General features: G+C 47.0%; 1 protein-coding gene across 1 annotated transcript in view; it reads right to left on the bottom strand.

Moving 5' to 3' along the window:
- usp43a (ubiquitin specific peptidase 43a) overlaps positions 1-27,315 on the bottom strand; it is a 601,867-nt gene that overhangs the window by 51,576 nt on the left and 522,976 nt on the right. Inside the window, exons 8-9 of the mRNA XM_072483264.1 lie at positions 18,083-18,194; positions 1,826-1,929 (exon numbers count right to left, since the gene is read on the bottom strand). Coding sequence (XP_072339365.1) covers positions 1,826-1,929; positions 18,083-18,194 — 216 coding nt within the window. The remainder of the gene's footprint in view (positions 1-1,825; positions 1,930-18,082; positions 18,195-27,315) is intronic.

Consider the following 27,315-nt stretch of genomic DNA (forward strand, 5'->3'; position numbering starts at 1 on the left):
GGCGGCCCCGAGAGTCTGGGGGCAATGGAGGAGACATGTGGGAGCAGAGGGAGCATCGGTCTGGTCCCCAATCTGTAATAATTACCGGTTTGCCCCGGGAAGTATGGATGGGGGGTTCCGGTTATGGCGGAGAGCAGGGATTGAGACGATGGGGGATATGTTTATAGAGAGGAGCTTTCCGAGTACGAGGGCACTGGAGGAGAAATTTGGGTTGGCGAGGGGAAACAAATTAAGTATCTGCAGGTGCGGGACTTCCTACGTAAACAGGTGTCATCCTTCCCGCTCCTACCGCTATGGGGGATTCAGGACAGGGTAGTTTCCAGAGGGTGGGTAGGAGAAGGGAGCGTCTCTGACATTTACAAGGAACTTATGGGATCAGAGGAGACGCAGACCGAGGAGCTGAAGTGCAAGTGGGAGGAGGAGCTGGGAGGAGAGATAGAGGATGGTCTACGGGCGGACGCGTTGAGTAGAGTCAACACGTCCGCAACATGTGCCGGGCTCAGCCTGATACAATTCAAGGTCGTTCATCGGGCTCACATGACAGTGGCCCGGATGAGCAGATTCTTTGGGGTGGGAGACAGGTGTGCAAGATGTGCGGGAGGACCAGCGAACCATATCTACATGTTCTGGACATGTCCGGAGCTTGGGGGATATTGGCAGGGGTTTGCGGGTGTCATGTCCACGGTGTTAAAAACAACGGTGGCACTGAGTCCAGAGGTGGCGATTTTTGGGGTGTCGGAAGACGCGGGAATCCAGGAGGAGAAAGAGGCAGACATTCTAGCCTTTGCTTCCCTGGTAGCCCGGAGACGAATACTATTAGCTTGGAGGGACCTAAAGCCCCCGAAGTCGGAGACCTGGCTATCGGACATGGCTAGCTTTCTCCGATTGAAGAAAATCAAGTTCGCCTTGGGAGGGTCATTGTTAGGGTTCGCCCGGAGGTGGCAAACGTTTGTCGACTTCTTCGCGGAAAATTAATCGTCAGCAGAAGGGGGTGGTGTTAGTTTAGCTTAGAGGAGGGGCTAATAACGGTGGGACCTGTAAGGAAGGGAGACGGGTTTTCCACTATGTTTATAGTTTCAAGTACATTGTTTATTTTGTTGTTGTTACAATACCAAAAATACCTCAATAAAATGTTTATTAAAAAAAAAGGCGCAAGGACTAATATTAAAAAAACAGAAAACGCTGGAAAATCTCCGCAGGTCTGACAGCATCTGTGGAGAGAGCAGAGCTAATGTTTTGAGTTTGGATGACTCTTCGTCAAAGCTAGAGAGAGCTGGGAATAGGATGGGGTTTATACAGTTGTGGAGTGGGGCGGCGGTGGTGATAGTGGAACAGGAGGGCTGGATAAAGGACCAGCAATATGTGGAGGCTGGGGAGAGATTGACAGAGATGTCGTGGACAAAAAGACAAAGGGGATGTAAATGGTGGTGATCATGACTAAGAAAGGCGCTGATAGTGGCACATTAAGAGAGCAGAATGTATTAATAGTAGAAATAATATAATCCTGCTTTTCAAAATTATAAGGCAAACTAGTTTATGTTCCCTTTAACTTAGTATTCGTTGAAGTGTATTGTTACAATTTGCTCTAATACTTCAGGAAATGTGTAAATTATGCTGTTTGCTTGGTAGTTAATCAGGTTGCTTTTATACAGTACATGAAGCAGCAGATACAAAGGTGGGGGGGGGGGGGGGGGGAAACAGGTGATTTTAGGTTTAAAAGGACAAATCTAAGCTCCCATAAACCTATTTTAAAGAGTGTTCCTTTGGGAAACTGGACATTAAATTGTTTTGACAGAAGCACTGTGTGACAAACAGCAATTCTCACCTGTCAACTGCTGGCTGGCAGAGTGGTCGAACGTCTTGAGGAGAGAGGTAACAGTTGGTTGTCAGTCCTCCAACCACACGTATTCGGAACAGATGTCCAAAGTTCTGAGACAAAAAAAGAGATTTATATAATGACTCCCTTTAGTCATGTCCAGTCTGACCTTTCACACAAATATTCATATTGGAAAATGTATTGTGATTTTTTTTGTGAAACATTGATTTTTAAAAAAATATATATATTTATTAAAGTTTTTTAACACAATTTTTCTCCCTTACAAATAATAACCCCCCCCCCCCCCGTAACAAAAAAAAACAGAGAAATCGCGCAGAGCAAGATATATACATGGCAAAATGATATATTTTCACAGCTTTGTACACTGGCCCTCACCCGTACGTGCCAGTTTCTGCTCCATTTCCTCTCCTACTTCCAGATCTACCCAATGTGGGGCATGATCTGAAATGGCTATAGCCGAATACTTCGTTCCTGCCACCTTCGGGATCAGCACCCTTCCCAGGACAAAGAAGTCTATCCGGGAGTACACTTTGTGGACATGGGAGAAGAAGGAAAACTCTTTACTCCTTGGTCTAGTAAATCTCCAGGGATCCACTCCTCCCATCTGCTCCATAAAGCCCTTAAGCACCTTGGCCGCTGCCGGCCTCCTCCTGGTCCTAGATCTGGACTGGTCCAGCCCTGGGTCCAGCACCGTGTTGAAGTCCCCCCCCCCCCCATTACCAACTTTCCCATCTCCAGGTCCGGGATGCGCCCCAACATACGCTTCATAAAGTTCGCGTCATCCCAGTTCGGGGCATATTATTCACCAGTACCACCGCCTCACCTTGCAATCTGCCACTCACCATCACGTATCTACCCCCACTGTCCACCACTATGGTCTTCGCCTCAAACAATACCCGTTTCCCCACCAGTATTGCCACCCCTCTATTTTTCGCATCCAAGCCCGAGTGGAGTACCTGTCCCACCCATCCTTTTCCTAATCTGACCTGATCCGCCAGTTTCAGGTGCGTATCCTGAAGCATGACCACGTCTGCCTTTAGCTTCTTTAGGTGCGCAAGTACCCTTGCCCTCTTAATCGGCCCATTCAACCCTCTCACGTTCCACGTGATCAACCGGGTTGGGGGGCTCTTTACCCCCCCCCCCCTCGTCGACTAGCCATCCCCTTTTTTAGACCAGCTCCTCAACCGGTTCCCACGCACCCGTTTATCCCCCGGACGGTGCCCTCCCGTCCCGACCATCCCATCCCGTAACAGCTCCCCCTTCCCCTGAGCAGCAGCAACCCAGTTACCCCCCCCCCCCCCCCCCCCTGCTAGATCCCTCTCTAGCTTAGTTGCTCCCCCCATATTGCTTCCGGAAGTCAGCAAACTCTGGTTGACCTCGGCTTCCCCCATTTATCCTTAGCCTCCCATTATGTGAGGCCCCCTCCTTCCTGCGCCCCCTTTTCCCGCCACAATTTCCATAGCGCAGGAACAAAGCCCGCACTTCCCTCTCGGCCCTGCCCCTGATGGCGCAGCTCCCTCTCTCCTTCCCCCTCCCCTTCCCCACCGGCGTCCACATTTCTTTGTGTCCCCCCCCCCTTCGAGGGGAAAGAAAATTTTCCCCCATCTGATTCACAGTCCCTTGCCACCACCTCGCTACTTCATTTCAAACACTCTTCCTCAAATCTAGTCCAACTTCTCCTCTTCAATAAATGTCCACGCCTCCTCTGCCGTCTCGAAGTAGTGGTGTTTACCCTGGTGTGTAACCCACAGTCTTGCCGGCTGCAACATTCCGAATTTCACTTTCCTCTTGTGGAGCACCGCCTTGGCCCGATTGAAACTCGCCCTCCTTCTCGCCACCTCCGCACTCCAATGCTGATACACGCGGATCACCACGTTCTCCCACCTGCTGCTCCGTGTCTTTTTCGCCCATCTCAGGACCATCTCCCTGTCCTTGTAGCGGTGGAACCTCACCACTATTGCTCGAGGTATTCCTCTTGCCTTTGGTCTTCTCACGAGGACTCGGTACGCTCCCCCCACTTCCAGGGGGCCGGTCGGGGCCTCAGCTCCCATTAAGGTATGGAGCATCGTGCTCACATACGCCCCAACGTCCGCTCCCTATGCCCCTTCGGGAAGACCTAAGATTCTTAAGTTCTTCCTCCTCGAGCTATTTTCCAGGGCTTCCAGTCTCTCCATATACCTCTTATGCAGTGCCTCGTGCGTCTCCATCTTCACCACCAAGCCCTGTATCTCGTCCTCATTTTCGGCAGCTTTTGCCTTCACTCCACGGAGCTCCATCTCTTGGGTCTTCTGCGCCTCCTTTAACCCCTCAATCGCCTGCATCATCGGCGCCAGCACCTCCTTCTTGAGCTCCTCCACACATCGCCGGAGGAACTCCTGCTGTCCGGGCCCCATACCAACTGGCCTCCCTCCGCCGCCATCTTGCTTCTCATTTCCCTTCTTTGCCACTGCTCCAGAGGATTCTCTGCAATCTGGCCACTATTATCTCTTCTGTCCATTCACATCCGGGGGGACTCCCTTCTATGTCGCCTCACAGTGGGTTTAGCCTTCGAAAATTGCCGTTGGGGCTCCCGATAAGAGCCCAAAAGTCCGTTAAAACGGGAGGTGCTGAAACGTGCGACTTAGCTGGTCATCGCTGCACCCGGAAGTCCCTCCCCAACCCTTCACGTTATCTCTTGCTCATCCACCCTCCCAGGCAGTCCCCCGTTTCCTCCCCCCCCCCCCCCCCCTCCCTCCCTCCCCCAAGGTTGCTGCTGCTGCTGACCGACCTTCCTCTAACGCTCCGTGAGATAGTCTAGGAACGGTTGCCACCACCTGTAGAACCCCTGCGCAGACCCTCTCAAGGCGAACTTAATCCTCTCCAACTTTATGAACCCATTGTGAAACATTGATTGTGTGGTTGTAATGACAATATTTCCCATTATTACCCTGGGTCACTGACAGCAATTTCTGGTGTCCGCACACACACAGGGCAGAATTCTACATTCTCCCGGTGGCAGGTTTGTCGGCAGGGGTGAGCGTAACATTTGTCGGATGGCATTCCTGACAGGCCCCAACTTCTCTGCAACTTTACGCCTGCCCTTGACCTAATGTGGCCAATTTTTGACCACGTAAGAGCTCCTTTCTGCCCAGTCTCAATTTACAGGCTGGCAGGTGGAGTTCAGCGGCAAGGTGGGAGGCTGAAAGTTAACCTGTTTAGACCTCAGGCAAAGGGTGAAGGGTGGGGAGTTTGGGGGGGGGGGGGGGGGAAGAGGTTGGCGCCTCCATTAACAGCCTCGTTTTAAACATTGGTTTCTCCCACCCAAAGTCCAACCCAAAAAGGCTGCCCACTGCTCCGGGGGCACCTTCCTCCTTGCCCCCCCCCCGCCCCCCCCCCCATGATTGACGCCCCAACCCTGCTCTCTCCACCTCCCCAGGCCTCACCTTGTCTTCCCACCTTGAGACCACCAAAACCTACCTGTTCCTGCATTGCCGGGACTTTAGATTCAGGGTCCGCTTGCAGTCTGATCCTGTCCACCACGTCTTGTGGCACTGCAGGGACTAGAGAACTGTTTGGCTAATCAGATTGGTGGGACTCCCAATGAGAGGTGGAAGTCCTGTCTGAAGCCAATTAACTATCGTTGGAGCTTTAGATTGCTGTGGGCCGAGCAGTATCGGCAGGGATGTGTGCTATGCTGACTCTTCAGATGCCAGAATAAAAACCACACCACAAAAATCCTGCCCAGTTACACACAGAAATCTAGAAGTCGTTGTTAGTGATCCCCTGCCCCTCCACAGGGTGCTCTGCAGAGATGGAAATCTTGAGAAATCACTGAACTGACGAGAGCTTCCCCTTTTACAATTTTCATGTTAAATCTCCCCCTAAAGATAATAGAACTATAGAATCACTACAGTGCAGAAGGAGGCCATTTGGCCCTTCGAGTCTGCACCAACCCTCTGAAAGAACACCCTACCCAGGCCCACGCCCACACCCTATCCCTGTAACTCCACCTAACATGCACCTTCTTTGACTGTGGGAGGAAACCAGAGGACCCGCAGGAAACCCACGCAGACACGGAAGAGTGTGCCAACTCCACACACAGTTATCCAATGCCAGAATCGTATCTGTGAGGCAGAAATGCTAACCACTGTGCCACCTATGTTTCTGAGTTGTAACTCCATTTTAAAAAAAAAGGTTTACGAAGTCATAACTACTGCTAAATAACTTCAGTGGCCTTGAAAAACTAATTTCTAGTTCTGTAATGCCAAATGATAAAAAATGTCTTCGTTTAATCTCATAATATTAAAAAATATATATATAAATGTATAATATATATGTACAAATAATAATACAATATATATATTTTAATGCTATTTCAGCTTCAAATGTGTATGCCCCAATTTGTATTTTGCGCTCTGTAAAATTTATAAAAAGTGAAGAATAATCAGTTCATTTTACGGTTTGCTGCCTGTAAAAATTCTTCAATGTGATTGGCTGCTTATTCTACTTGATATCACTGGTGTTCCTAGACTGGAGCTAGATTCACATTCACAGTGGAAAAGGTGAAATCCATGCTACAGAGATTGCTAGCCCTTTGTGGGTAATATTCTTTGAGGTCAGCAGTGAGCATTGTCACTTTGTCACTGACTGAATTTGCTTAAGAGGCAAACTATAACATTTGCACTGAGCTCCACTGTGCCAATTTTTCATTCGCACCACCAGCTGCCCAGTGTCTCAGTGTAAAAATGCTAATTTAATGTTGAATTAGACACAGCTTAATTGTATGAACACAAGTCCACATTTAGGATTGAGATACTCTAATGACTTCTGGTAAGACATTTACAGCTGGTGGACATTGGATTTGAATCCATGTCACAGAAGTTCAACTGTACTGCACCATCCAAGATATATATATTCTGCCGAAGGAAATACTGCCACAAGGCCTGTTTATAATTTTGAGCATCAGCACATCACCGTCAATGCTTAAAGTAACTCCAGAGTAGTTATGCCTCTGGCAAGTTCTGCTTCAAATAGGCGTGGGTTCCACCTTGATGAATACACATGATGTGTTCCCTGTGTCAACCAATGCAACTTTGGGAACTATATCTGTAAGGGGTAGAACTGCTTCTTAGATTGGCAAAAACTTTAACTTTAATTTAATTTTGAAGCAAAACGTTTTGGGTTGTTCTACCAAAACCTTGGATTACAGTGCTACAGCACTCGTACCTTCCTGGGCTTTGGGTGTACTTCAGTGTTTTACAATTAGTCTCAAGTTACATGACCTGGAGGACAGAACAGCAATAAAGAATGTTGAGCAAAGGAGATTTTCACATCAAGTGCCCTATTTCCCTATATGCCCTATTTCAAGAGAATCCACAGAGGTTCCGATACGCCTGATCCCTACTTGGTAATGTGCGTTAGAAAAAATACCTTGGGGGGGGGGGGGGGTCAGGTGAGAACAGGATTAGGTCCAGTTGCCATGGTTACCAATATCATGACACTCTGCTGCTGGTCATTCTTCAGGTTAATACACGAAGAAAGATCAATGTCTTAGCATTCTCAGGGAAAAGTGCCAGAGTAAAAAACAATCTGACACGGTAAAAGAAATGGGAGATGGCTCTCATTCAATGCTCAAAGTGCCAAAGAGATTTCAAACCCGCTTGCAGAAGGCACGTGCAAAGTAATGTTTGACAGATTGTGACTTTCCTTCACAGGCTGATCCACAGTACATTCCATTTCCTGCCACTCAAATAATCCTCATATCAAACCTGTCAAAATGGTTTCGCTCATTTGAGCACGGCAATATTTTATCTGTTCCTGGCAATATCAATCCTAGATGTGGCTATCAATCTAAATTCTCCCTGACTTCAACCTACCCGTGGTTAATTATACAGTCAGAGATTGTACAATCTAAGAAATCAACTGGCAGTTACATTATCAGCATTGTTCGATTGCTTTTTCTATCAATTCCTCCAGTTCCCATATCGTCCGCCAACCTAGACAGAACAGCTGCTTCTAGAAATAATCAAATGTCTACAGATTTTTTAATTAAACTCAGTTTGAATATTTCTACAGTAAAGGACTGGAATACCCAAGGAGGTTATGTTGGTATTTTAAATCTTTCATAATAAGAACCAATGTTCCTGCTAAGCTGTGTGGCCATGCAGAAGTCCGGATGGTTCCTCAGAGGCCCCGCTCTGGGTTAAGTAACGTTGGGGAACAAATAAGACTTATAAACTAACAGGCATTGAAAAAAATATACTGCACACAAATATTAATTCCAAATGTTAACAAATCTGATCAACTTTTCCTTCAACTTCCCGTCCGACTTCCACGTAAAAGGTGTTGCTATGGATACCCCCATGAGTCCTAGCTATGCCTGTCTTTTTTGTGACACGTGGAACATTCTTTGTTCCATTTCTACTCAGAGTTCCTTTCTCACCTCATTTTCCCGATACCCTGATGCTTGTGTCAGTTTGGTTTCCTGCTCACAACCCGAACTGGAAATTTTAGCAACTTTGTCTCCAATTTCCACCCTACATGTTTTCACATCTGCAACTCTCCCCTCCCTTTCCTCAACGTCTCTCTCCAATCTTAACTGCAATGCCTCACACCCCGTGTTATGTAAGGACTCTATTCCATGTTTTGTGACTCTGTTGATTTGTCTGGATACATGTGATTCCGTCCCATATGTATTTCTTTTTCCTCGATTGAAGAATTACCACCACGCCCTCTACTCGCCCAACCCCAGTGCTTGACAGGGTCCTCGACTGTGTCCATTCTTCTTCAACTTCTGTCCTCACCCCTCCTTCCCAGGACCACAATAGGGTTTTGCCACCCACCCATCCTGCCTCTGAATCATCCGCCACAATTTCCACCACCTCCAGCAGGATGCGACTACCAAAAGGACTTTCCCCTCCCCATTTCTTTCAGCATTCTGAAGGGACGACTACCCAGGCCCACTCATCAGTCAGCCCAACATCCTCTCCAATTCCGACGGACCTTTCCATGCAAGCACAGGAGATGCCACACCTGCCCTCTTATCTCCTCTCTTCTCATTCTTCACGGCCTCAAAACATTCCTTCCAGGTGAAACAGCGACCTATTTGTATTTCTTTAAATTTAGTATACTGTGTTTGTTGCTGATGATATGGTCTCCTCTACTTTGGGGGGAGAAAATGCAGACTGAATGACCAGACTGTGAAACACTCTGTTCGGTCTACAAACGTGAATCCAGCATCCAATCACTTGTCATTTTAATTCTCTACCTTGCTCCCACTCTGTCCTCTTCATAGAACATAGAACATTACAACTCAGTACAGACCCTTCGGCCCTCGATGTTGCGCCGACCTGTGAAACCACTCTAAAGCCCATCTACACTATTCCCTTGTCGTCCATATGTCTATCCAATGACCATTTGAATGCCCTTAGTGTTGGCGAGTCCAGTACTGTTGCAGGCAGGGCATTCCACGCCCTTACTACTCTCTGAGTAAAGAACCTGCCTCTGACATCTGTCTTATATCTATCTCCCCTCAACTTAAAGCTATGTCCCCTCATGCTAGACATCACCATCCGAGGAAGAAGGCTCTCACTGTCCACCCTATACAATCCTCTGATCATCTTGTATGCCTCAATTAAGTCACCTCTTAACCTTCTTCTCTCCAACGAAAACAGCCTCAAGTCCCTCAGCCTTTCCTCACAAGATTTTCCCTCCATACCAGGCAACATTCTGGTAAATCTCCTCTGCACCCTTTCCAATGCTTCCACATCCTTCCTATAATGCGGCGACCAGAATTGCACGCAATACTCCAAATGCGGCCGCACCACAGTTTTGTACAGCTGCAACATGACCTCCTGGCTCCGAAACTCAATCCCTCTACCAATAAAAGCTAACACACCGTACGCCTTCTTAACAACCCTCTCAACCTGGGTGGCAACTTTCAGAGATCTATGTACATGGACACCGAGATCTCTCTGCTCATCCACACTGCCAAGAATCTTACCATTAGCCCAGTACTCTGTCTTCCTGTTATTCCTTCCAAAATGAATCACCTCACACTTTTCTGCATTAAACTCCATTTGCGACCTCTCAGCCCAGCTCTGCAGCTTATCTATGTCCCTCTGTAACTTGTAACATCCTTCCGCACTGTCCATAACTCCACCGACTTTAGTGTCATCTGCAAATTTACTCACCCATCCTTCTACACCCTCCTCCAGGTCGTTTATAAAAATGACAAACAGCAGTGGCCCCAAAACAGATCCTTGTGGTACGCCACTGGTAACTGGACTCCAGTCTGAACATTTCCCATCAACCACCACCCTTTGTCTTCTTCCAGCTAGCCAATTTCTGATCCAAACTGCTAAATCTCCCTGAATCCCATTCTTCCGTATTTTCTGCAGTATTTTCCTCAGGTGCGAGCTCGAAGAACAGCACCGTGTCTTTCAATTGTGCACTTTCCAGCCTTCTGGACTCAGGACTGAGTTCAACAATTTTACATCCTAACCTCTGCCCTTCTCTTGTTTCATTTTCTTTGTTGGCTTTTTTGTCCTCTCGTTTTTCTTATTTTCTTTCTTTCACTCGGCAACTATTCAGGATTCTGCCATTCACACCTCCTCTGGATAGATAATTTCTTTCCTGACTCGATCTGTTACCGGTCCTTCGGCTTTGAACTTTGAAAACATTTGTCATTTAATCTTGATTGCCCTTGAGCCTGTCACAGGACTTCCCTTTCTTTTCTTTTTCTACCCCTCTGCTTTCATTTGCTCACAACATATGACATGTCAAACTTTTCCCAGTTCTGATGAAGAAGGTCACAAGCCGAAAATGTTAACTCTGTTTCTCTCTCCACAGATGCTGTCAGACCTTTGCGCTAGACAGCATGGTATTGTGAAGGGGAGGTCATGCCTCAATAACTTGATCGAGCTTTTTAATGAGGTAACACAGATGATTGATGAGGGGAGGGCGGTGGACGTTGCTTACATGGACTTCAGTAAAGCCTTTGACAAGGTGCCTCATGGCAGACTGGTACAAAAGGTGAAGTCGCACGGGATCAGAGGCGGGGTGGTGAGATGGATACAGAACTGGCTCGGTCACAGAGGCAAAGGGTAGCAGTAGAAGGGTGTTTTTCTGAATGGAAGGTTGTGATCAGTGGTGTTCCACAGGGATCGGTACTTGGGCCTCTGTTGTTTGTAGTATACATAAACGATTTGGAGGAAAATGTAGCCGGTCTGATTAGTAAGTTCACGGTTGACACCAAGGTTGGTGGAGTGGCAGATGGTGTTGAGGATTGTCAGAAGATACAGCAGGCCATAGATAGGTTGGAGACTTGGGCAGAAAAATGGCAAATGGAGTCTAATCCGGGCAAATGTGAGGTAATGCATTTTGGTACGTCTAACATAGAGGGGGAATATACTGAAAGCGGTAAAACTCTTAGGAATATAGAAAGTCAGAGAGATCTGGGCATGCTGGTCCACAGATCTTTGAAGGTGGCAACACAAGTGGACAAGGTAGTCAAGAAAGCAGACGGAATACTTGCCTTCATTGGACGGGGCATCAAGTATAAAAACTGGCAAGTCATGCTCCAGTTGTATAGAACCTTGGTAAGGCCGCACTTGGAATATTGTGCACAATTCTGGTGTCACACCACCAGAAGGATGTGGAGGCTTTGGAGAGGGTGCAGAGGAGGTTTACCAGGCTGTTGCCTGGTCTGGAGGGCGTTAACTATGTGGAGGGGCTGAACAGACTCTGACTGTTTTCATTCAAAAGACGGAGGTTGAGGGGTGACCTGATAGAGGTCTACAAGATTATGAGGGGCATGGATAGAGTGGATGGGCAGGCACTCTTTCCCAGGGTGGAGGGATCAGTCACCAGGGGCATGGGTTTAAGGTCCATGGGGCAAAGTTTAGAGGAGATGTGCGAGGCTGTTTTTTTACGCAGAGGGTGGTGAGTGCCTGGAACGCGTTGCCAGTGGAGGTTGTGGGAGAAGATACATTAACGGCGTTCAAAAGGCATCCTGACAAACACATGGGTAGGATGGGTATGGAGGGATACGGCACAAGGAAGTCCTGAGGGTTTTCGCAAAGGTGGGTATCATGACCAGTACAAACATGGACGGCCTGATCCTGTGCTGTATTGTTCGTTGTTCTTTCCAGCATTTTCTATCTTCATTTCTCTCTATTTGGTGTTGAGTCATGTACTGTCCATTGGTAGAACATTCTCTTCACTCCAGATATTTTGTTATTTCTTTTAAAAATCTCCTCTTTTATGCAGCATCAGGATCTGGTCAAATGCACTTGTAGTGAAACAGAATTATCATAGAATTTACAGTGCAGAAGGGGGCCATTTGGTTCATCAAGTCTGCACCAGCCCTTGGAAAGAGCACCCAGCCCAAGCCTACCCCCGTAACCCAGGAACCCCACCTAACCTTTTTGGACACAAAGGGAAATTTAGAATGGCCAATCCACCCAACCTACACATTTGTGGACTGTGGGAGGAAACGGAGCACCCGGAAGAAACACACGCAGACACGGGGAGAACGTGCAGACTCAGCACAGACAGTGACCCAAGCCGGGAATCGAACATGGGACCCTGGTGCTGTAAAGCAAAACGGTGCTAACCACTGTGCTACCATGCCGCCCATGTTAATGGGACAGGATTTGTGGTCAGCAATGAAGCAAGGGCACTCACTGCTGAGTACAGAGCTAAGGCCCATCGAGAGGTCTCGCGATCTCCCAGATGAGAATGTCATCTCTCTCGCAGTGCAGTGGTACATGCACAGGTCACTGAGCATTCACAGCAGGGCGACGCAGTGATGTCACCTGGCTGTCCACACAGTGAACCACATTAATGAATTTCCACAGACCACACCCCTCCCCCGACTCACCCCCCACCACAAAATAGGAAATAAATTAAATGAAATAACACCATTTAACAAAAATGACATTGAGCAAATTATAGAGTGCTACTGTGCCGCCCAGGCTAATGGGACAGGATTTGTGGTCAGCAATGAAGCAATATTTTGAAATTTAAAAAAAAAATTCATTAACTATCCTAAATAGCTACCAACTAGTCACTTAACAGCACACCGTGATCATCATTTTCTTTTCTTCAGGGCCTGTCTGGTGATCACCAAATTTTGTTGATCAGGCCGGTGTTCAAATCCCTGTTATCTTATCATACAGTTTTTAACGCCAGTGCTGGAGTGGGGAAGTTGAAATTCAGGCTGATCTCAGCGATTGTTGGCTTGGCAGGGGTCCACTGCGCAGCCTGTGGCAGAGCACAATTCAGGACTTCCGTGTTAAGCTGTGCGTGCCTGCTCTCCCAGAGGCTGCAGTCAGTTTTACAGGGGGAATGAAGATCACACAAATAGTCCGCCATCATCAATTCCACCTTCTCCCTGAACCCAGTAGGCAAACTCCAGCACTGTACTTTTCCCCATTAGCTAGATTTCCTCTTTATGGGGGGGGGAAGGGGGGAATTTCAGGATATTCAATGCTGGAAAGGCGAGAATTTTATTGTCCATCGTTTGTTGCTCGTCAGAAGGTGGCGGCGGAGCCTGACGGGACGAGACGGTTTCATCAGTCATTCTGTTTTACGATAGAATTGGGAGCCACAAAACACTTGTGTGTAAATCAGAATGTGCATTTTTTAAAAAGACAAAACAGAATTGCCTGTGCTGTCTGGGATGTTGTTTTTTCTCAGTGCTGCAGGGGAGTTCATACATTGACCTGCGTTTCAAAAAAAAAAAAAATAATAATAATCACCTGCAGCAAGCAGTTTTTGAAGTCACAGGACGCAGTGGCAAACGAAAGTCTGCAAACCTGGGGCACAATCTACCATGGGGTGACCATCCACGGGCTTCCCCACAGCCGATACGCCTCATGAGGCAGTGCGATCAGGATCCTGTCCGCAATGGGCGTGCCCACGCCAGGCGCGCCCAAGTAGTTTTAAACCCACTTAGGTGTACTCACCCGGGATCTACCAGCCCCCCGGCATCTAACGGCACCGTTCAGTACTGGTCCACACGATGCCGACTAGGCGGAATGGCACCCGGTGGGTCAAATCCCAGAGGCCCCTGGGAAGTCAGGGACAGGGGAGATTCTCCCCCCTGGAATGTGGGATCCAAGGCACTGCCAGGTTGGCTTCTTAGCACTGCCACCCTGGCACTGCCAAGGTGCCCAGGTGGCACTGCAATGCCGGCAGGAGTTACCAGAATGAAAGTGCCTGGGTGGCACAGCCAATGGTCAGGGCCTGAGGGGGCCATGCCCATGAAAGGAGGGTGTAGGAGAGTATAAAGGGTGATGGGTGCAGGGCGGGTATAGAGGGGCCTCTGGAAGGTTGAGGGAGGGCCGTGGAAGGGGGTGGAGGTGCGGCCGAAAGAGGGTTTGGGAAGGCCTGAAAAGGACGACCCCTTAACAGGTTATCACTTGGGAGGGGGGGGGGAATAATCCTCATGTGCGTTGAGCGTGACATTGTCCAATTGCCCATGGGTGGGCAAGCTCACTTAGAGATTGGGACACCCTTTCAAAATGGCGGTCAGATCTCGGAGGAGCCGGTCTGGCCAGTGAGTTCAGCTCTCTAGAGATAAAAATAATCCCAAGGGTGGGCTTTACTTGGGGAGAAACTCCCCAGGGCCCTAAAAAGTGGCTACGTGTGGTGAGATAGCGGTGGGGAACTCGCCAACAGAACCAGCGGGAAACGCCCCCCAAATCTGCCACAAATGACACTCAAAAAACCTTTCCATTAGATTGCGTCCTTGACTTCTTTAGCTGCCACAACAACCAAGTCCAAACTTGCTGATGTTAATAAGCTTATATGTAATCAGAATTTGAAGTCACTCCCGCGATATGCAATGGCCCAAGCATTCACGACAGGCTGTTGTCTCCTATTCTACGCTCGACTCCCTGAGGTGTTTAACAGCACACTCACACTTTCTAAATGATTTCGCTGTCGAGTGGGAGTTATTCATTATTTTTTACTGTCACCTGCAAAATGGTATTTCAACTGTATGCCACGCTGCACCTAAGTCACTTAATATACTTCAGAGCAGTTTAGTGCAGGTTTAATCTATGACGTTACTAACTCTGCAGGCATATATATGCTGGGGGGCTGACTGTCACTCATATTAAGCTGGAAAATTAATTTATTAGTCCCACTATACACTGTATCCTTTAGCTGCAACCATCGTGTCCACATTCAACCACACACATAGCCCTTAAATGGCCAATTAATAGCAACATAAATGACTCATCCTGTTAAATGGCCGAGGCATAGCTTGAGATGTTTCAAATGCTGCCCGGAATGACCAATTAGGGAGTATGAGGAAAGAATCTCCAAACATTGTTAAAATGAGTGCAATGTTGCTCAGATATATCGGTGACAGAAGTGTTCATTGTGAAGACCCCTCGGATGAAAAGACAGCCAGCTAGGCAAGGGTGAAAGAAAATGGCGAGATTACTTGGCACTTACTTCAATGTTTGCAAAAGAAAAAGATGCAAGGCAGGAGACAACTCCTGAATTTGTTCAAAATAAGAGGTTGTTTTTTTTATTCTAAACAGATAAGTTTATTAAGCCAATGCCAATGCCGGACAAAGTGCCAACCTCTGGCAGGATGTTCTGAGAGAAATGGTGAAAGAAATAGTCAAGCCCTGGAAATATACATTGGGCGGAATTCTCAGATAATGGGGCTATGTCCACACGCCCGTGAGAAAATGGGCGCGAATCACTCTGGACTTTCCTGGAGAAGTTTTGAAGGGGGCAGCAGGGCCCCGGAGTAGTCCTCGCAGGTACGGCTGCCAATATGAGGCCCTGCACTTCCGGTCGCCGGTCCGTACATGCGCGCGACAGCTGCCAGTGGCGGCAGCCCCGCGGCAACATGGCGGACCCACACAGCGGGCCAGCCCCGACACTCATGCGGCCCACTCACTAGCCTCGGTGGCCCATCACTGGACTATAGCCACTATCTCATTAGTTATTGGAATGGACATCGTGTGACTTCAAGGTATACTTGTGAAGTATCAGAACAGATGTCCTGACATAATAAATAAACACTCATAGAGTGCTGGCAAGAAGGACTGTAATGTTAGGAAGTGGTTAAGGTTTCGCCTGTTCAAAAGAGCACAAGTAGTTGCAGCAGCAGTACAAGTACTCTAGTATTCACCTCACAGAGTTGGTTGGAATCAAATATTTATATCTGCAATAATTAAGCAATGGCCAAGTACGGACCGGTATCCGAAGAGGTTCTCGGAGGTATCGATTGCTTTTATTTTTTGGCAGGCTGGGAGGAATCCAAACTATCTTCAAGTATTCAAAAGTAGGTTGAGCTGGCTGTGTTTTAGACAATGGCAAAGCCCTTGTATCAACCTCGTGCAAGTTGTAGTAGATGTGCTTAATAGAACTTTCAATGTTGAACATTTTACCTCATGCCTGCTCTAAACTCTAAACTTGACAAGTAACCACTGGGAAACCAAAATATCTTTTCTTGATGTCAATACTTTTAGCTTCATCAAACTCCCCACATTTTCTTTTACGGGGCAGGGGGTGGGTTGTGTGAATTGACTGTGCGAAAAAACACATTGCCTGGTACAACGTCAGTTTTTTGGATATCAAATATAAGAACTAGGAGCAGGAGTAGGCCAGCTGACCCCTCGAGCCTGCTCCGCCATTCAATAAGGCTATGGTTGATCTTTTTGTGGACTCAGCTCCACTTACCCGCCCGCTCACCATAACCCTTAATTCCTTTACTCTTCAAAAATCTATCTTTGCCTTAAACATATTCAAAGAGGTAGTCTCAATTGCTTACCTGGGCAGGGAATTCCACAGATTCACAACCTTTTGGGTGAAGAAATTCCTCCTCAACACAGTCCTGAATCTGCTCCCCCTTATTTTGAGGTTATGCCCCCCTAGATCTGCTTTCACCCACCAGTGGAAACAACCTCCCTGCTTTGATCTTAACTATTCTCTTCACCATTGTATATGTTTCTATAAGATCCTCCCTCATTCTTCTAAATTCCAATGAGTATAGTCCCAGTATACTCAGGCTCTCCTTATAAGCTAATCCTCTCAACTCTGGAATTAACCTAGTGAATCTCCTCTGCACCCCCTCCAGCGCCAGTACATCCTTTCTCAAGTGAGACCAAAACTGTACACAGTAATCCAGGTGTGGCCTCACCAGCACCCTATACAGCTGCAACATAACCTCCCTGTTTTTAAACTCCATCCCTCTAGCAATGAAGGACAAAATTCCATTTAACTTCTTAATTACGTGCTGCACCTGCAAGAATGGAGATACAGCTTGCAATATACTTAAGCAGGAAAACAATATATGGTATGAATAATAATCTTGAATTGTTTAGGAGTTCCATTTAAACCCAAGGGTGTGCAACAGCTCAGTGTCCACTTATATCTGTTTATCTGTTACTTTATACAGAAAGTGCTCAACACCATCTTGATGGTTGATGTAAATCTAAGCCATGATATGGCTTCAGGCAAAATTTAATGAATTGGCTTTGTAAGCAGTGCAAATCTAATTTTTTTCCACAACAAAAATTTGTGTTTCTCTTCTCATATCCCATGTTTGATGGAGTTTGAAGTTTGCCACAATTTATCAGGCCAAGACAATGCCTTTATTCTGCTCTCTGTGAGGTACAAAGCTACTGATGCAGTCATGTGACCTTTGGGGAGCAACATGGTTAAGCCAGTGTGTATATCATGGAATACTGAGTGGTAGAAAATACCAATTAAACAAATTCGAATAGCAAATATCAGAAATGGATGCTGGAGCAAGGTAACAATTAACAACTAACCACAGCACATAGTATTAAGCTGTGGGGGATACATTTTGAAAGCTATCATCACTGTGTTGTATAATATTAACAAAGTGCTTACTTCAGAAATAATATGTGTGAAAAGCATTGACAACTCAGTCAGAGTTTGGTGTATTTACAATGCATGTTAGAATATTCTTGTGCTTAATAGTAGTTACAATGCTGTAAGGTTTAGTAGATATGGCAACACTACTAGCGCACTGTTCTGATCTTTATGTCAAGTGGGAATTATACCAGCAAGCATGACTGATGATCTGATTCACATCAAATCATGCGATGGGGACTTGTCATGTACAAAATCAGAAAATAACAATCCTTCTGTTAGAATACTGGAATGAAATATGACCAGCTTAGTCTGGACTTATGCTACGTCTATTTTTCTTCTTTTTCAAACAATGACAAACAACTTCAGAAGCTCCAAGTTACATTGAACCCTACTGACCTGCGAACGGGTCTGATTTCTCATCAAATAGCACATTTTGTTCAGGATGCAGTGCTGCAGCTGATTCCAGCTCAAAGATCGATCTTCCCTTACCAAAAATGGTGGACCAAACCTAAGAAGATCAACATAACACACTATTCAGTTAAAATGTTTGTCGACTGCTAGGTATTGATTGGGCTGTGCAGTTGCATTAAGTGAAAAATGCATTAAATGATTTTCAACTATATTAAAGCAACAATATCACCACAGTGGGTTCTGCTGGAAGCAATTTTTATTCCCACGTTAAAACATAACTGAATAAATTGGTAAATTGCATATGGTGGTGATAATCCATACCCCAGTAAGTTCTTCGATTAGAATCAGTTAAACAGACTGCATTTTCTATTGAATACCAATGCACAAACCATCAAACTATTTCTTTACAGTTTGTAAGTTTAGTGAAAGCATTGTTAATTAAATCAGGCATTGAAGTCTCTATACAATTCACTAGAGGTCATCACTGATAATAAATGTAATTTGCTGTTGGGTATGGAGCATACAAGCCGACACTATGATAAATCAATAATTTGACGTTTGTTAGAAGTGAGCAAGGTTTACTGAGAAAAGAAAATACCTCGAGTTAATTTTATGCTTCACTACAGATCTTTAAATCACAAATTGCAGCTCTGGATCTCTAAAAGGCATTCAAAAAACAAGCAGGACTGATTGGATTAATTTCTGGCCTTTGATTCCAATAGCCCCTTGAAGGCAGTAAAGCACTCCAATGTACTTTACAGAGAACAAGACTAAAAGCAGTAATGGATGAATAAGGAACGAGCACTTAAAATTTGATTAAAAAGCAATAGATTTCAGGGAGACTTTAAAAGGCAGAATGAGGTGTGACGTAGAAAGGATTTGGGATGAAATTCCAGACAGGAGGCAGAGGTAGAGAGAGAGAGGGAGAGGGAGGGAGCGGAGTGGAGAAACAAGGTTGTGAAGTGTGAAATAATAAAGAGGGTATTGGAAGGAAAATGGATCTGGAGATAAGAAAACAATGGTCGTGTAGCAGTAATAATAATAATCTGAGAAGGGTGAAGCTAAATGTTTTCAAGGTCGAAGTAGAGACGCTTGGTGTTGGATCAGGTGTGAGGTTTGAAGCTCAGCTCAGGAATAAATAGAAGTTGAGAACTCTCTGGGTCAACCTAAGCAAGCAGCTGGAAGATGGATGGCACGATGGGCAAAGGCCGCATGTTTTTTGTTGAGAGATGACTTTCAGTAGCTTCAATCTTGCTGGCTTTCAGTTGGAATACGTTTTGTTACATTCACAATTGGATGTCAAATCAGCAAGTTGACAGCCAGTGATGGCGCTCCAACTGGCTTCCATTAACTTATGTAAGTTCGAACAGAGGTGCAAGTTTCAAAGCAATCCCAAGCCTTAAAGACTATTATACCTTCACTCAGACCAGTAACTGATCCATGTGACAAATAACACTCGCTACTTGTGTTTATGTCCCTCCTTTAATGTGGCCTCCTATGAAAAAGACTGAGTCCTGCCTTGGAAGCAGCGATGTCCCTCACTTTTGCACAGGTACTGACCTCACACATTGAGGCCGGTATCCCGAAAGGCCGGAAGAAAGAGATTGCCTTTTGTTGACTTATCCTCTGCCGGTGACACAGTGTGGCGCACACACATGCTGCTGAAACGCTCCTAAATCATTTGCTGTGTGAAATCCTGACAATTTATCAACTTCATCGTCAGCAACCCCCAATTCCATGTGGGCACATTAGGGATCAAATCAGTTGTCCACACATAATCAACAACCACCAACAGGGATCAGGCCTTCAACATATATTCTAATGCCTTCCCTCCCACAAAGTCATGGCTCTGACATATGCTGACAACCTGGCCCTGGATTTCTAGGCGATAGAACTTCAGGACATTGAGAAAGCCCTCACTGAAAGTCTACCTTCTCTGGAATCCTGGGCGGGATTCTCCCAGCCCTGGGCTGGGCCGGAGAATACCCGCGAACGGGCCACGCCGCCCCGACTCTGGCACACGGTTCTCTGCAGAAAGGAGAATCGGCGCCGGCGTGGTTGGTGCGGCGCCGGTCGCTCTACATGGCCAGCCCGGCGATTCCCCGGCCCGGATGGGCCGAGCGGCCGTAAGAAAAGAGCCGAGTCCCGCCGGCGCCGTTCTAACCTGCTCTGGGACGGCGGGACCTCGGCGTGTAAGGGTCGGGTGGCGGCCTTTGGGGGTGAGGGCATCCGATGAGGCCTGGCCCGCGATCGGGGCCCACCGATCAGCGGGCCAGCCTCTGTGGCTGGGGGCCCCCTTTCCTACGCGCCGGCCCCTGTAGTCCTGCGCCATGTTGCTTTGGGGCCAGCGCGTTGAAGGAGGCCACTGCGCATGTTCTTTTTGGCGCCGGCGCAACTGCACATGCGCGGATCCCGTGGCATACGGTTCACGCCGGGATCTGCAGCTGCAGCGGCACGAACTGCTCCAGCACCGTGCTGGCCCCCTGTAGGGGCCAGAATTAGTCATGGCAGAGGCCCGTTCACGGCCTCGTAAAACGCGGCGGCGTTTACAATGGCGTGGACACCCTGCCGCGGGATTGGAGAATCCCGCCCCCTACTTCAGTAAATGGAGACTTCAAACAAACACTGCCAGGGCTGTTGTTTCAACCTTCCACCTGGATGGCCAGAGAAGAACTTCACGGTTAGCTCTATGGCTGACCACTCATTAATTTTAAAAATATATTTGTTTACTAAAAAAAGAGTTAACAATAAATACAAAACAAGATTAACATGAAAACGCACCTATTAATTTAACACCCCAAAACTATACTAAACCCCTTAACAACTGACAGGAACTAGCTCTTTAAAAAAGGATCTGAATGGCTGCCTGCTTAGGTAGAACCCTTCTACCGACTCTCTAATGGTGTCCAAATGTAAAAATGACATGAGGTCACCCAACCAGGCGGAGGCACTGGGTGGAGCAGGAGACCTCCATCCAAGCAGAACTCATCTCTGGGCTAGTAATGAGACAAAGGCGAGGTCATTCACCTTCGCCCACGTCTGGGACATTGGCAAGTCTGACATCCTGAAAATGGCCGCCAGCAGACATGACTCCAAATCAACATTGAGTAATTCTGGCATGGCGTTGAAAAAAAGAGACCCAAAAACTTAATAACTCAGGACAAGACCAGAACATGAGTGTGGTTAGCCGGCCCCCCGAGAGTGATGCTCACACTGGTCCTCCACCCCAGCGAAGAATCCGTTCATCCCCTCTTCAGTCAGATGCGCCCTGTGCAGCACATTGAATTGAATCAGACTAAGCCGAGCACATGAAGATGTGGAGTTGACCCTGTGAAGGGCCCACTCCAAACCTCATCATCCAGAATGGGGCCCAACTCCCCTTCCATTTCACCTTTACCTCATTCAATGGAGCAGATTCCGCTGATAGCAACTGGCCCGATATGCCCAATAGAGTCCCCCCTCACCAGTCCCAGCCAAAGACAAAATCCTCTTCAGCAGGGAGGCCGAGAAGGAAAAGCCTTGCGCAAAAAATCGTGAATCTGAAAGTATCTGAAAAGACTGGAACCAGGCAGTTGGAATTTCTCCGTCAGCTCCTGAAAGCTGGCAAACCTTCCGTCCACAAACAGGTCCCCAATCTCTCCAAACCCTTCCACTCCCATGACTTAAATATTGAGTCTAAACCCGCTGGCAGTAAAAGCTGGTTATTGCAGATGGGGGCTAGCGAAGACATGCAACAGAGCTTAAAATGCTGCCTGAACTGCTTGCAGGTTCTCATAGTGGACACTACCACCGGATTCAGGGAAAATCTTATCAGAGATAAAGCTAACGATGCAGTTACTGTTTCACCAAAGCTAGAAACCATGCAGGAGTTTACCTCCATTTGTCCCCATTTGGGACCCAGATCACCGAACCTTCTGCCCAATAGCAAAATAATAAATGAGGTAGAGCCAAGCCCTCTGACTGCCTATCTCATATAATTGAGGACACCAATGAATTGACTTTGACAAGGAAGGACTTGGGGAGCAAAGTGGGGAAATACTGAAAAAGAAATAAATATCTCAGGAACGCATTCATTTTAATAGTCTGAACCCTGCCCATTAAGGGCAGGGGGATTTATCCCACTTCTGCAAGTCAGATTTGACACCATTAACCAGACTAGTGTAATTTACTTTATGAAGTGAGGCCCATTCATGGACCACACGGATACCCAGGTAACGAAAGTTAGTTCTGGCAAGGCGAAAAAGTAACGTCCCCAGATAGGCTGTCCTTCCTGGGGAACATTCGCTCTTATCCAAGTTCAATTTCATAGAATCATAGAATTTACAGTGCAGAAGGATTCGGCTCATCGGGTCTGCACCCAGAGAAGGTGGCAAAACTCCCAAATAGCTTCATTAGCTCGTCCATAGTGGATACTGGGTCTGTAATATAAAGAAGCAGGTCATCTGCGTACAGGGACATCCTAGGCTCCACCCCTACCCGATTTATCCCCCTCTACTTAACAGAAGACTTCAGCACCATGGCGAGCGGTTCTGTTGCCAAACAAACAGGAGCGGAGACAATGGACATCGCTGCATCGTGCCTCTATTCAGCGGCAAGTAGCCAAAATTTATAGAATTCCTGCGAGCATTAGCAGTGGGGACGCTAGACAGTAAACAAATCCAAGATGTAAGCTTTTGTCCAAATCCAAACCTCCCAACAATCTCAAAGGGATATTCCCATTCCACTTTATCAAACGCCTTTTTGACATCTAGGGAAACAATCACCTTCGGTTCGAGCAGTGAGGAGGGAAAAGGACAACACATAGCAGACAACAAAAATTGGCCAACAGTTTCCGACCCTTAATGAAGCCCGTCTGGTTTTCTGAGATGATCTCTGGGAGACAGGGCTCGAACGGCAGTGCCAGCATTTTGGCAAGTACTTAACATCTGCATTTAAAAGTGAAATAGGTCGGTACAACCCACACTGTTGGATCTTTGTCTTTCTTGAGGATCAAGGAGATAGAGGCCTGCACAAGGATAGAGGGCAACGAACCCTGGATGGTGATAGCGAATCCTTAAACATATCAGAATTGGGCAGCATGGTGGCACACTTCTTAATACTACTGCCTCACAGTGCTAGGGACCCGGTTCAATTCCGGCCTCAGGTGACTGTCGGTATGGAGTTTACACTTTCTCCCTGTGTCTGTGTGGGGTTCCTTCGGGTGCTCAGGTTTCCTCCCATAGTCCAAAGGCGGGCAGATTAGTTGAATTGGCTATGCTAAAATGTCCCCTTATTGTCCAAAGGGTTAGGTGAGGTTACTGGGTTACGGGATAAGGTGGAGGCGTGGCGTAGCTAGATTGCTCTTTCCAAGGGTTGGTGTAGACTTGATGGGCCCAATGGCCTTCATCTGCACTGTAGGAATTCTATAATTCTATAAATTAGGCAGTACCAATTGCTCTGCAAACTTCTCATAAGATTCAATGGGGAATCCATCAGGGCCAGGAGCTTTACCAGTCAGCACCAACCCGATGCATTTCGTAATTTCCTCTGGGCCCAACGGGGATTCCAACTCCTTATGCCTCTCCCCCTCCGCAGCTGGATCGATCATCATCAGTCACGGCCGAACCCTTAACCAGAGGCACTGATCTATAGAGACTCTGATACAACGATCCAAAAGCCGCATTGTCCAAACTTCTCCCTCAAGTGTCACAATTGGCCCACGGCCCAATCCGTTGACAATAGTTCAAATTGTATCTGCAGCTTTTTTCTACTTGCCAACAACTCTAGGGTTGGGGTAAGTGAGTGCTGGTGGTCCACCTCAAGATTGAAGCCCATCAGCCTCTTCTGCTCTGCCCTCACTGTCTTTACGATGTGCACTTTGTAGGAAATTATCTCCCACCTCATAAACACCTTCATGGTTTCCCACAGTGTAGAAGGTGAGATAAACTCACTGCCATTTTAGGGGGGGGGGGGGGGGGGGGGGGGAGAGAGAACATGACTTCAGTGCCAAATCAACAAAGTGCGGGGCATGGTCCAAAACCACAACCACTGAGTAACCCACTGCCACCAACAAAGGCCGTAGAGATCTGACCACTACAGAAAAGTTGATATGTGAGCATACCTGGTGCACATAGGAGAAAAACAAAAATCTTTATCACCTGGGCACAAAAAGCGCCACGGATCTGCATGCCCCCCCCCCCCCCCCCCACCCCATTCTGCCTCCATGAAAGACAACAAGGGCCTGGCCACCCCTGTTGGAGTCAGCGATTTGAGAATGTGCAAAATTCACACAATCACCCAAAGTTAGAATCAAATTCTGTCACCAAGGTGCTCGTAAGCATCTCGACCATTAGTGGAGTGGCCGAAGCTCCACAGGCTGCCTCCGCCACCTTTTTCGCCAACGATCCCCGAGAGGCCTCCAACTCTGTTGACAGACTTATACTTTCTGCCTTTTTTTTCTCCCAACGTTTGTGGGCATTTCATCCACATAGGATCCTTATCCCATTTAATATGTGGCGTGTTAAAAGAAAATACCCCCTGGAACTAAAAGAAAAAGGTTGAAAATGCAGTACTCGAGTGGGAGCCGCCTCGTGCATGTCTTCTCCCTATATAATGTCTTGCGGAGGTCCCAACCACTCATCGATAATCCAACGTCAAAATACCAGGACATCCCTCTTGACTGGACATTGACCTACCAGCGACACCTTCAGGACCAAGGTCACGATGAGAGTAAATCTCAAATGGAAACTGGTGAGTACCACATGGGGCTGCAGAGCCAGCACACTACACACTGCTTGTCTCAGCCTGGTCCACACAATAGCAGAGCACTGCGGCTCAACCTGGCTTAGGGGCCACCACACTAAATATCCATTTCCGGCAAGTCAGGATTACTTCAGGAACATTGAAACCAATACAATTCACAGAGTCTCCTGTGCGCGCACCCTCCTCATGTCCTGAAACAACCTCAGCAAAAAACACCATTCATTGGCAGCCACAAAGCATTTCCTTTGAACAGGATATCAAACAAACCCCACACACCCATCGGAAATCCTGTAATGGAGCAAATTCCATACCCAATAAACTGATCACAACTCCACCTCTCGATAGTCCACCTTCTGGTTTACTCCATCATTACCAACTGCAATCTGATAATTGACTTGAGTGGTGGAATCCTAGATTTCAACCTGCCATGCAAAATCAATCTGGACAGCACACAACTTCTCCAACATTGGCCAGGGAAGCCGTGTACACTGATTCAAATCATTATATTCAATAAGTGAGAGTCTAACCATCTCCCCTGACATTCAACAGTACTACCGTCGCTGAACTCCCACCATCAACTTGTCTGGTGGTTCCCACTGAACAGAAATTGAACTGAACTAGCCACATAAATACTGTAGTTACAAGAGCAGTCGGAGGTTGGGAATTCTGTGGTGATTAACTCATCTCCTGACTCCACAAGGTCTGCCCACCATCTACTCAGGAGTGTGATGGAATACTCCCCACCTGCCTTAATGTGTGCCCCTCTGACAACCCTCAAGGAGCTTGACATTATTCAAGATAAAGCAGCCTATTGACCGGCACCCCATCCACCACCTAAACATTTGCTCCCTGCGCTGCACACAGAGACAACAGTCTGTACCATATACAAGATGCATTGCAGTAATTTGCTAAAGCTTCTTCAACGACACCTTCCAAACCCGCAACGTCTACCACTAGTAGAACAAGGGCGACAGGTTGCATGGGAGCACCACCACTTGAAAGATCCCCTCAAAATTACACCATCATCATGGTTTGGAACTATATCACTGTTCTTTTATTGCGTCAGAAACCTGGAACTCCCTTCCTAACTGCATGGCGGGTTTACCGACCTCACATGGATATCACTTGTGGCTAATGATAGAGAAAGGTGGCGTAAGCTCATAGCAGCCTTATGTCCCTTAAGGGATGAAGTGAATAAGTAAGTAATACGGACTGCAGCGGTTCAAGAAAGCAGCTTCCGCCCACCTTCTCAAAAGCAAATAAATGCTCGTCTTGCCAGTGACGCGCACATCCCATCAATGAATTAAAAAAGGCGCCTGCTACCAGCAAATCAAAACCGGTCAGCAATGCCATTGCATTCTAACTGTGCCAGATGTCACAATCAACATTGGCACAAAGTGGAGTATTTTATTAGTTCTGAAGTGTAAACATAGAAAAATAATAATTGACAGCAACATGAAGAGCCTGGTGCATAACCCACATTAATATAAACATTCCACAGTTCCTGGCAATCCACAACCAAATGACAACTAGCATGAGACAGCCCAAAACATTATGCTGTTAACCAACATTTTATACTTTTCTTTTGCTTTGCCCTAAAGTCAGTGATTCATATACAAGTAATAAAAGCAGGGCTGAGGATTTCAGCAGTAGTTGAGCTGAGGCAGTAGCGGAGACGTTGTGCGATGTTCGGGAGGCGGAAATCGGGAACTTTAATGATGGCAGTGATGTGTGGTCGGAAGCTCATCTCAGATCAAGCCAAGGTTGCAATCAGTCTGCTTTAGTTGTCAGAGAGAGTCGCTAGGGAACGGAGTTTGAAACTGGTACCAAAAAACAGTGGCTTCAGTCTTTCCAATCTTTAGTTGGGAGGTGATTCCTGCTCATTCAACTCTGGGTCTCATGAAGGTTCTCCAATTTAGGGTGAGGATGTTCAGAGAGGTGATGCTGAGATAGAGCTGGGGATGCCCAGTGTACATGTAGAAACTGAAGGTGTGTTTTTAGATGATGTTGCTGAGGGGGAGCATGCAGGTGAGCAATATAAGGGGGTCAAGGATAAATTCTGGGACTGGTGTCTCTGAATCAGTAGGCCATGGATTCAAACCTCACTTCTGAACTCATAACCTGGGCTGATGCTTCAGTGCAATATGGACATGGTGCTGCATCCTCTGCGTTTTTAAAAAAAAAATGAGACGTTAAAGTAACCTTGGGTCTGCTCGAGTGGATGCAAATGATCCCAAGGCACTATGCGAGGAGTCGGAAAATTCTGCCAGTTCCGTGACCAACATTTATCCTGGAATGGACATGACTAAACAGAGATTATCCGGTTTGGTATTTCATTTCTGTTTGTGGGACTTTGCTCTGTGCATATTGACTAATGTCATTGCCTGCAACAGTACTGGCACTTCAAGATGCACTGTTGGCTGTCATGTGCTGTGGGACACCCTGAGGACATGAACAGCACCATATAAATGCAAGTG

This window comes from Scyliorhinus torazame, chromosome 18 (genome assembly GCF_047496885.1).
Source record: "Scyliorhinus torazame isolate Kashiwa2021f chromosome 18, sScyTor2.1, whole genome shotgun sequence".
In the NCBI taxonomy this organism is placed as follows: Eukaryota; Metazoa; Chordata; class Chondrichthyes; order Carcharhiniformes; family Scyliorhinidae; genus Scyliorhinus; species Scyliorhinus torazame.